At 43.9% G+C, this 12355-nt stretch overlaps 1 protein-coding gene across 1 annotated transcript in view; it reads right to left on the bottom strand.

The window, feature by feature from the left end:
• Positions 1-5895, bottom strand: part of shc3 (SHC (Src homology 2 domain containing) transforming protein 3) — a 279288-nt gene extending 273393 nt beyond the window's left edge. Inside the window, exon 1 of the mRNA XM_038804769.1 lies at positions 4858-5895. Within this exon, the coding sequence (XP_038660697.1) occupies positions 4858-5403 (546 nt within the window). The 5' untranslated portion in view covers positions 5404-5895. The remainder of the gene's footprint in view (positions 1-4857) is intronic.
• Positions 5896-12355: the final 6460 nt, after the last annotated feature.

The following is a 12355-nucleotide window of genomic DNA, read 5'->3' as shown; positions in this document are numbered from 1 at the left end:
GTCCTTCCTTCTTAGATAAATTCCATTATGTGGCTTTAAAGTATATATAATCCTCAGAAAAATAATCAGTCTTAATCACCAACATAAAAACACTTTTAAGAGTAAGGGTAGGATGCTTGGCTTGTTTTTGCAGGAAAGCATCTAATTCAACCCACCCCCTGCACTACCACCTCCATAACACCCCTCACTGAAATGTTCAAGTGAAACCCGAGGTAAAGAATTATAATGTGCAATAGAAAATGACTAAGGTTAGTAGGTTCATTCATATACAAATAAGATACATTTATTTTAGAAAATACAGTATTTATATAATTTGAAGCATGGCATGTGGTTAGTGCAGTATGCTTGAGGGAAACAGGTAATTTTGGGCCTATGGTTCCCTAAGCTTACAGCCACCAGGGATTTACTCATATCATGTCTGCTTGTGTGTGGACAATTGATGAGGATTGATTACTATTACCAGTCAAGTACACTGTTATCATTGTACCATGCAACAACAGAATGGTAGAAGGCACACTAGTCAAGCCTAGCAATTCCTGTGTTCTTAATAGTTCCAAAAGTACCCAGGTGTCAATGAAGAAGATCAAGCACACACATCATTGACCACCAGAGAGATTAATTGCCCCAATCTTACCCAACCAACATAGATGTAATTTCTACAAGACATTCAACACACTTATCCTTAAGATCAACAGGGAAATCAAAACTGCACATCCCATTACAATTGCAAGGCGAGTAAAACGTATCCAGCAGACCACCAGGGAAATTAGGAGACGTTGCACATTAGGCCAGTATGGTGCTGGAACATATTCATCTTACTAGAGCAAAATTGGTAATGGACACGCTTAAACATATACTCGCTAGATTACCAGGATATCGTAATGTATATAACTCAAGAGGAGGTGAGGACTCCAAAGCACTGAACAACCAAGGAACTCAAGTACACACACAAAACCAGAGTTTTTCTAAAAACTGCCTATTGCTTCCTGCAGCCATTATAACAAGAATCTTACATAATTAGCTACTCGCAGTAGTCAGATTGAAATAATATGCCGGCATATCTGAGCAGATCAGACAAAACAAAGTTACTACAAAATAGCATTGTGCATCGACAGAACAGAAAAGTGACAGTAAACTCAAATCTGACTCAGATAAATAAATACTTAATTTAGTTGGAAAAACATACAAAATACCAAACGGGTGACATAAGAGGTGATTTTTGTATTTCAAAGTTTAAATCAGTTTGAAATGCTTTGTTTTTGCTTAATTATAATGTAACTGGTTATTAACTTTTAAACATATCAATTACAATTGATCTTCATTTGTCTTTACTTGTATATTTATAATTTAGTTATTTAAATAAACTATGACTGATTTACCCATCTGGAATTGTCCTTCAGAATAAGTTGGTAAGAAAATTAGGACTACAGAATCTGACCTCTGTAGCAGTAAAACTATCTACTTAAATATCTCATAATATTAGTGAGGTCAATGGCATTGGGAATTTAATAAATGTATACCAGAGACGTTTAAAGTGCTATAATCATGAAATTTGATCATCAGAGTTCTGCAAATGAAAAAAATACTTACTCATTTTATTGATTTGCTGCATGAATTTGTAAGAACTATTTCCACAAACCATTGTTTACGATAACATAATTTGTAAAATGACAGAGAATTACTGTTAAACTTTTAAAAACATAAAACCACAGGACCAGACGTGAGATTAAAGCTGCTCATATTTATCCGTCACAGGTAAAAATGCAGTGTTGACACATGGAAAAGATGGGTCAACTTTGCCCATCTCACTTAACTAAAACTCTATCCCATAACCATTGATATGTAAACAATATTAACCATACAGTTCGCACTAACAGTAACTGCCGTGAACACCCTCTGTTCATTCCAATTAAGCTTCCCATGTTTTATTCAAAGTCCATTTTTTAGGAGACAAACTGAATGACAAATCTGGGATGCAAATAAATTAATTTAAAACATGAGACATGATTATATAAAAACATAGTTAATTGCGGAATCATTTTAAATCTCACTAGTTTCTGCAGTAACCTTGTAAAGTTTATACATTTTAAACCAAACACACACTGCAGTAGCAGAATTGCACTTTCATTCCTCTTCGCAACACTTCTCCGAGCTGGTATTTATCATGCCTTCGAGTCAATTTTAACAGCATGCAAGTGCCTGTCTGATTTTATTTTGATAATTATGGAAAATATCATGAATGGCAAATAAATGTGTCCCTTTTCACTGTGAGGAATTTAGAAGTATAAACCGGAGCTGTGTATACTGCAACATGCCAATCTTTAGGAAGGGTCGGGGGGATGTGGAGAGGAATGTGAATGATCTACGTCGGCCTGATGAGCTGCATTTCTTCATTCATAAGATGCTACACCATTATGTTAGCTTGTCCATGCCATAGGTATAGGAAAACGGGCACACATGAAGCCTTGTGGGATTGATACACAGTTAAAACAAATATGAAATCGGGCTTCTGCACCTGAAATATTCCTCCCTCAGTAGCAATGTGACCTATGATTCATAAAAGAAAAGCGCTGAATTCTGAAAACAGAATAGTAGAGAAAAGCATATTTTTCAGTTTATTCGAGTTTCTTCTTTTCCAAAAGATGGCTCTTAGATCTCCATTTTTAAAATTTATTCCTATTTACATAGCAAATCTGCTGCAATTTAAAAATACAAAGCTGGATATGATGAGATCAAACGTTACAAGAAAATGATGGAAAGGCTTTTAGTAATATGTGTCAATAAAGGTTGTTTATGTCATTGGTGCGTGAAGTGAAGAGGGAACATGAGGCACTAATTAAAAAATGCTCCAAGCAAGAAACAGATTTGTTCGATATACAGCTTTTAAGAATAGCAGTAATGTTTCATCGTTGTGCGTACATTGTATGTACATTCACTGTCTTTTTCACATGGACAGCAGCCGATAGCTTTTAAATGATAAAGGAATGAGAGCTGCTGTCACTGACTCCTTCACTTTTCCATGGTTCAAATTTAAGAATTGAGGGGGGTGGGGGGGGGGGTTGTGGTGGCGGATGAATTCATTGTCCACACAAGAACATCTCAATTTGCACTTAGTGCTTAAAGATTTAATTCACAGCAGCATAATTGTCAATGTTTAGTACATTCTTGTTCTTAAATGCTCCAATGTGGTCCAATAAAATGTAGTTAAAGCCACATTGTGACACCCATGTTCTTTCAGAGATATTGGAGTTTCAGGTATTTCACAAATGGAAATCTAGGTTCCAAGTACAGAGGTAGTCCTGGAATTGACCAAGCTATAATCAGGTTTATAGTATTTTTTAAAGAACTAAATGTTCTGCTCAGCAGCGCAAAGAAGAGATTTAATTGTGTACAAGTGCGTTATCTAATTTTGGAACCACCATTTTGAAGATAGAACTAGAGAGGAATGAGACAGATCTCCATCAGTTAATGGAAGGGTCCTTCTCCTAGTTTAGAAATGGAGGATTTTCCTACATTTGTGAAAGAGAAAAATGTAAGCACGTTGATAGTTTGCAGTGTCCTTGTCCGTTTTGGCTGAGAATCTTATTTGTCAAGATAAGCTTATCTTATATAATTTGGACACATATGGATATGTAAGCAATAACATTTAAAGCTCCAGTAAAAATAATTTTCCCTCTAATTTAGTTCACATTTGTATTGCATATTCTTGAGGAGCTACAAAGTATATTTGTATGGTCAGTCCTAAAAATATGCACTGTTTTAAACTGTCATGAACGTCTTGTGAGCCAGGTGTAAAAAGAAATTGCTTCGCAATTGTGCACATAATTCTTTTAAATTAGATATTGATTTATATAACTCTAATGAATGTTTTAAAGTTCTTTAAATACATCAATTTTCAAGTTCCTCAAAGATGTTATACTTGAAAATCTACCACCTTAAACAAGCAGGTTTCTGTAAATTTCCTACATAAGCTCATTTAATTAATGTGACTCTCAGCTAGTAACTGTATAGCCATTCCTATTACATCAACTTCTGGTTATAAGCAATTTTGTTTGTCGCGCATATCACATATTACAGGATTCCATTACACAAAAAATATTTTGCATCTGCAATAATCCTCTTTACATCCAATTACACTGGCAGTCACCCATTTCACCAGGGTTAGCATGTGGCACCGAATCAGGTTTAGTTTGACCTTTCTTAGATTATTTTGTTGTTAATATTTCATTTCCTTCCTATTTAGTGGATAGTTAATTGACGTAACGATGTGCTAAATGTAAAATTGTTCAATACATAAATATAACATTAATATATAGACTGAACAAAATGCAGGTTACAGCTTTTCTGTTAGCTAGAAACAAATGTACTGAACTAAGCATGGGTCCGTAGCAACAAACGACTTTTGAGTTAAATAAAAATAGATAAATCCTCAAGACTGAGAAAAAAAATCTTAAATGCTGCAGCATTCAGTAAGAATTTTAGTGCATTATAAACAGCTTCAAAAGGTATTTTACTTAATTCACCATGACACATTATATTGAAAGATTACATGGAAATATTAAATATTACAATTAAAAAATAAAACCATCTTTTTCAAGGAAATGATTTATAACCAGCAAGAATCCATGTAATATGTGTAGCAAACTAAGAAGTGTGTAAAGAGAATTATTAACACATTTAGACATGTTTATTGAGGTAGGGTCAACTGAATAGGAGGTATAATTTAATACATATTTCTTATGGGGGTCAAATTAAAGGATTTAGTTTAAAGGGATAAGCTAATTGGCTGCATTCTAATATTTATGGATGATGTCTTGGTTTTTACATGAGACATTTTTAAGAAAAAAAGCAACTAACCTTTACAACATATGTCACACCAGGACCCAGGATTTTCTCATTCGAGTGCAGCCACCCTCGTGAAGGTTTATTGACAAAACTGGCACTGTGATTCCAGTCCTCTCCACCCAGGTGAATGTCTTCTACCTTGGTTCTCTTGTCTGTGCTCATCTTGTTCACGTCCTGCTGGGAACACGGAGTGGTACAGACAGGGTTACATGTGTCTACGGCTGCTGTAACTGAGCTGGGAGTGCTTGAACTGCCTTGCAGTTTAGAAGCTGCAAGGTCTTTCACTGCAGAGGACAGATTTTTGATGCCCAGCAGGCTGCCTGTGTTAGCAAATTTCAAATGGGACATCTTTTGGATGAAGGTACAGAGTGTGGTGGACCCATCTTCCTGGTCCTTGCGGAGCACCTCCGATGAGGTTGGATACGAAGGTGCATCAGATGTCGTTGTTGTCGTTGTAACAGTCGAGCCCTTGCTGTTCATTGATAAGTTGTGTATAAGCTCATCAAATGATGTCACTGAATCATTCCTAAAACGGTTATACTTTGTACGGTGAAGCATGCCCTTCTATCTGCTTTTCTGCATATGTACATCCAGATCTGACGCAAACTTAGAAAGCGTTTGTTCTACCATAGCAGATCTCTCACGGCACCAGAAGTAACCTGATAAACTCAGGCATATGAATACCCACAGAAATAAATGCGACCCTAAGTGCAGAGTTAAGGGCCTGGCGTAGTAGTACTTTGCTAAGACAGAGATCACCGTCCTGCTTAGAGCTGCCAAGCTGCTCGCAGCAAAAGCATGACTCACACAAATGAGAAGACCCTTTTCAACAAAAGGCTCACTGAACACTGCAAATCACTTCCTGTTGCAAAACCATCCACCCACTTACAGCACACTAGAACCAATCAATTTTCAAATTTCCCCTTCCGATTTTGATAGAAGGGCATTTTCACCCAAAGCCGAGGAATTTTCCTTTTCCAGAAAGTAAATAGTCCTAATAACCAAGAATTTCGGCTTCAGCACAATTATTTTTACTTATGCCTGTTCAGTATATTAGACCATCCTATCATTCAAACCAGAAAGCCGTACAGATTTTACAGTGCTGCATACAGCTGTAATATACCCTTTCGAAAATCCCTGCATATGCCTCCGTGGATTAGACAATATATTAAACCAAAGGAAGCATCTGAATTTAGCCACAATAGACAAAATCATAATCCTGGATTTGAATAGTACAGAGAAAAGCAGCTTAACTTTCTCTAATGATGTGGATGTGTGTTATAAAAAAGCATTCATTTAAAAGCATCTATTTCAAACTAGAAAGATCGCATTTCATCTATTTCAAATTTCAAGCTCAGCATAGGAGGCTAAAATAAAATACATCGGCTGAGTATTTTCATTCATTCTCCATCTAATTTTGTTTTTAAAAATTAAGGTTCTGGAAAAATTGTAATACCCAAACACCGTGACAGCAGCCTCAGCATTTTTCAGGTAATATGTTTTACTCTATGAAAATAAACTGAACACCTCTGTTGCCAGATCCATAGTCAGCACTGAATAAAGCTTTTCTTTTCCCACCATTTTAGGAACAAGTTCCTCCTCTCCTGCAGAGAAACGCGATTAATAAGAGACACAGTGTAAATCTCATTCATAATATGCACTGCATTCATTTCTCCGCATATCAGCTCAAATCCCAAGTATTCCATTCAGAAAATAATTAGCTTTGATATAATATAGATTCACACCAGCACGTCAAAAAGCATTTTTATCCTCTGGGAAAGTGATGTTTCAAATCATTTATATTTATTTGAATGAAATGGTAAGGGAGCATACCAATAATTCTGTGAATGAAATAGGGCCTTGCTGCATCTGCCAAACAATCCCTTGGGTGCTAATGGCTTTATCCAATAAGAAAGGACCTGGATGACTCATTCAGGATAGGATTTCTGAATAGTGGATTCTTCCATTTTTCTTACAGGTATGTTTCTTTCAAATGTAGAAGCTAAGCTAATTACAACAGTTACAAGCAAAGGCTTGGATTTTTAGCAAAAATGTAATAAATTATAAAACACAAATAGTAATAAATTAATCATTGTAGCTAAGTTCAGATGTCGATTCACTTAGAACAGTTTTCTTCAAATACATGCTTCTTGACATCCCTCAGAAGGTGCATCTGACTGGTCCATTCACATCAGCAAAGTGGATACATACATACTGTTCGATTTTTCTGTGATTTGAATGTTAATTACTTGATTCAAAATATCAGATTGCACTACAGATTATAAGGGAAAATGGAAAGTGTTTGTATTTCTCAGTACGTGTGTGTGAGATGCAAAAGTCAAATTCACAAAAGGTGTCAGCTTGCTAACATATAAACCATGGAGTTAACGGAAAGAAGGATTCACATTCATTTATTTATATCACACTAGTTATTGCAAAAAAAATGAGTGGGACTATTTTGCCACAATTTAAAAAGGACAAATTAAATATTTAAATTTGTACAAATAAAAATGCGCTAAAATACGAGGGCGCAATCCAACCTAATTCGCTCAAAGTGTGGTAGCGAGTGGGAATCGCCGGGTGTTTCCCGGCGGCCAACCCAGCGAGGCTGTCATCGGTATTTAATGTTAATTAGGGCACTTAATGAAGCCCACGGGCTTCACGCCGCCAATGACTGTCCCATCGGCTGATTTGCCAAGACCGTACCCGGCAGCTCTCTCCGGAGGAGGGGGAACAGCACTTAAACCAATCCCTCAGAGCAAACTCCAGACGGCACACAACCATGCCATCGTGCAGACCCGCTCCACAATTCGGGGATGCCAACCTGGCCAGATTGATGGATGATATCAAGTCCACATGGATGCCCTGTTCCCCCGAGGGGGTTGGAGGTTCAGCCACAGATCAGCGAGTGCCGCCTCAGGCAGTGGCAGCGGACGTCAGCACGGGGAGTGTCGTCGGGATGATCACCACCCAGTGCCGCAAGAATCTCAACGACCTCCACCGGGCCACCCGGCCGTGTTGGCACTGGCTCCCTGGCACCGGTCCCATCTGCTACCCCCTGATACCCCTGCGCCTGGCAACCACCCCACCAAGCACAATATTGCAACGTATTCCAGCACAGCCTTGCACCCACCAGCACATCCCACCCATGCCCAGCAATGATGCATCCGCCTGTCCCCCACCATGCTCCCCCCGCCCCCCACCTCCGATACCTGAAGTTTCCGGCTTACGTGCCCAGTCTATGTTCCCACAGGAGACATTGGCCCATAACAGATGGGAAAGGGCCCAGATCAGTGTGGGAGTGCCAGACCTCAGGGTCATCATCTCTTATAAGGATCAGGGCCTGGAGGTCATGGGGGTGGCTGAGGACAAAGTGGTCACTGACGCGAGCTTGGCCTGTGCCACACAGGTGAGTATCCACCAGCCCACACCCAGATGGCGTATCACACGTGAGCTGTTCATGCCAGGATGATGATCCTGCCCTCCGAAAGACCACGGTTGGAATTCTACGATCCCGCGCCGGGTCGGAGAATCCTGGGGGGGGGGGGCGCAAGAATCGCGTCACGCCGCCCCGACGCCAGCTCGCCGATTCTCTGGCGCCGATTTTCGGGCGCCCGCGGGATCTTCCCTCCCCCCCCCAGCGATACTTGGCCCTTGACGGGCCAAGTGCCTGCCGAGTTCGACCGAGTCCCGCCGGCGTGGGTTACAGAGCTCCTTCTACACGGGCCATGCTGGTGGGGAGAGGGGCGGGGATCTGAGCCCGGGGGAGGCCTCCACGGTGGCCTGGCCCGTGATCTGGGCCTACTGATCGGCCGGCGAGCTATTTCCGTTGGTGCCTATGTTCCTCCGCGCCGGGCAACGGTAGGGCATATTGCCCCGGGTCCGGTGCGGAGATGGGAACCCATGGGCATGCGCGGACTCACACCGGCCGTGGTACGCCGGCTTTTGGGCACCGGAGCTGCGGAGACCACTCCAGCGCCATACTAGCCCCCTAGGAAGGGGTGGAAAGCTGCCAGTTGAGGCCCGTTGATGCCGGAGTGGCTCGCGCCACATTTCACGCCGGCTTCAGAACTTGGCTGCAGGATTGGAGAATCCCGACGCACATGTCCATTCTCCCACAGCATCTCCATGTACTGGCCCTGGCCCATCTGAGGTGCCACTCCCCCAGCAATCCACGGGAACACCTCAGAGGAGAGCTCCGAGTGTGCCAGCATCGGGGGGGTCACAGTTGTCATCCCCACCCACCGCCAGCACAGAGACACACACCGCGGTGGGCAGAAGTAATGGACAGGTTTCTGGGCCTCAATCTGATGAGCACCACACAGTTGCAGATGCACATCAGGTGGAGGCAGGCACATGCGGGGGGGACAGGTGATTGGATTTGGATTTTTGTTTATTGTCACGTGTACCAAGGTACAGTGAAAAGTATTTTTCTGTGAGCAGCTCAACAGATCATTAAGTGCATGAAAAGAAAAGGAAATAAAATAAAATACATAATAGGGCAACACAAGGTACACAATGTAACTACATAACATCAGCATGTGGTGAAAAGAGAGAGGTTAGTAATAATGTTAGTCTTAGAATTAAATTTTAGAAGATTAGAACGATTGTAATGTAAATAAAAACAGGATCTGTTCGGGAGAGCTCACAGAGAGTGGCCATGCTCCGGCACAATCTCGGAGTCGGTGGTCTGCTGAATACCAGGTCCTAGCTGAGTCCCAGTCAGATGTTGGGCCTCTGGACCAGGTTATCCCAGAGCTGATGCAGTTGAGAGGCCATGAGATTCCGAGGGGAATGTCAGCGACTCTCCAGTGGGTCCATAGCTAATTGGAGGAGTCCCAAAGGCTACGGGAGCAGGAGATAACGGCGACAATGCATGGCACCTAGGCCAACACTGCTAGGGTGGCAACCACAGTGGAGAGCGTGGAGTACAATGTCAGCACCATGAGTGGAGGTGTCCGAGGCGTTGCTTAGTCAGTGCCGGCCATGGTTGAGCACCTCGACAGCATATCCGGGTCGCTGGGAGATGTATCCCTGATGCAAGTAGACCTTTCTGAGGCACTGGAGAGCAGATCCCAGTCCCAGGTGGGCATTATTGAGGCGCTGCGGAGTACGTCCCAGTCGCAGGGGGACATGTTCCAGTCTTAGGTGGATATTGGCGAGGCGCTGCAGAGCATGCCCGCTCACAGAGGGGAATCATGGAGGGCATTGACACCATGGTGCAGACATTGGGGAGCCACCAGGGCTGGTAGAGCCAGTTGACACAGGGGCATTTGGAGCTCAATCTAGCTGACCCTCCGCCCTGAGCTGACCGGGGCACTGATTGTGAGGAGGGAGCAGGGGAAGCCAATCCAGAGGCTCCCCATGGGTTGACTCCCTAGAGGAGTACACAGAGGGAGACAGAGGGAGATGTCAGAATTCTCAGCCGGTACGGGAATTGAACCCGTGCTGCTGGCCTTGTTCCGCATCACAAACTAGCTGTCTAGCCCACTAAGCGAAACCAGCGTTGTGAGCAAGTCTTCAGTAGACAGATAGGAGTCAGACAATGTCATAAATTGAGGAGCACCATACCTCAGCTCACAGCGGGTTATCATCACTCTCCAGCCTTGTACATTGACCCGCTGACAGTGCCGACACAGGCCTGTTAGCCTGGAGTGATATAGCACAAACCCTGGGAGGGTGGAACAGGGCCATTGGGGAAGGGGGAGGAGTGGTTAATAGGTGGGTGGGGAGTGTCGTGTGAGGCATGGGACGGCACAGGTGGAAGGGATGGGGAGGGGGGCAGAGATTTTCTTTTTATAAATTCAGAGTGCTCAATTCATTTTTTCCAATGAAGGGGCAATTTAGCGTGTCCAATCCACCTACCCTGCACATTTTTGAGTTGTGGGGTGAAACCCACATAAACACGGGGAGAATGTGCAAACTCCACACGGACAGTACCCAGAGCCGGGATTGAACCTGGGACCTCGGCGCCGCAAGGCTGCAGGGCCAACCCACTGCGCCACCATGCTGCCAAGGAGAGGGGCAGAGATAATGGTTGAAGCCACTTCTTATGTGAAGCAGGAGAGGATAAGGGCCTCCCGTGTTCTGCGGGCTTGCTGGACCCTCACTGCCGCCTGTGCTTTACCCTCCACTATGCCCACCTGATGTGCCAGGTTGTGGAGAGCACAGCAAACCATCACAACGCGGGCTACCATCCGGGGGGTGTACTGCAGTGCACACTGGAGCAGTTGAGGCATCAGAACAGCAACTTGAGCAGTCTGTGCACCGCTCAATGACAGCCTGGGTGGCCTCACGGGCCTCGTTATAATGGGTCTCTGCATCGGTCACCGGCCTCCGTACTGGCATCCTAAGCGGGTACCCCTTATCCCCCAAGAGACAGCTGGTCACCCTGGGGTGTCCCTCGAAGATGCCAGGGACCTCCGACTTCTCCAGGATCTAGCTGTCGTGCACACTCGCACGGAAGATTGCACACACGTGCATGATATTCAGGTGGCGGTCGCACACGTTGGGCGTTTCTGGTAATGAAAGGTGTTCCCGGAGTGCCTAGTGCGCACAGGATGATACAAGTGCCATCCATTACTCCCCGCACCTGGGACATCCTGGCGATGGTGGAGAATCCTGATGCCCGAACATCTTGATGGGCTTGGTCCGGGTCAAAGTTTATTCAGTCAGCTGCTTGGGCAAACAGGGCACCTGTGACTTCATGGATGCATTTGTAGGCCGTGGCTTGGGAAGTGCCACACGAGTATCCGCTTGAGCCCTGGAATAATTCTGAGGCATAAATATTCAGGGCTGCAGTGGCCGTGACAGAATCCTTCTCCTCCACGTGGTCCCACATTCACAGGTGTCACACTATCTCCTTGTTGAGGCAGAGCCCCCAGCAGCACATGTTGTCCATCATCTGGTCAAAGGACTAGTGACTCCTGTACACCCTGGCCATCACCAGCCTCCTCCTCTGGGTCCCTCCCTTGCCTGATGGACGGCCGGGTCCTCAGGTCCTCACGGCAGGGCACTGCACATGGGCCGCTACCTTGGGCCTCAGTCAATGCTACTGCCGCCACCTTCTCCAACGTTTGGCCGTCTGGCCTGATAATGTTGCTCTTTGGCACCAGAGTAAGGTCGCCAATTAATAATAATGCTCTTTAGAATCGCCAGGTATTAAATGATACCACCACAAGGCTTTACCGGATATCAAACCGGTAAAAGGACCACACAACCAGTTAGTCAGTTCAAGTTCAAAGATGGTTTATTTACACACAAGGATTACTTCGACATGCAACACAGAACACTACAAGTTAAACTACACCTAACAACTACAATAACCTATACTTAACTTCAGGGCAACCGGGTCTATGCAGATAAACAAGGCCTTTGTCCGGATCTTGTGTGGCTGGGTGGAAGAAGGGGCTTCGTTTCTGCTGGGCTCATCCGTCTGGTAGCAATCGTTGGTCTTGAACTTGTCTATCTGGTCATTATGCTGCACTTGGGTTGGCATAGGCCGGATCCA

This window comes from Scyliorhinus canicula, chromosome 8 (assembly GCF_902713615.1).
Source record: "Scyliorhinus canicula chromosome 8, sScyCan1.1, whole genome shotgun sequence".
Lineage (NCBI taxonomy): Eukaryota > Metazoa > Chordata > Chondrichthyes > Carcharhiniformes > Scyliorhinidae > Scyliorhinus > Scyliorhinus canicula.
This window is presented reverse-complemented; position numbering and strand designations above follow the sequence as displayed.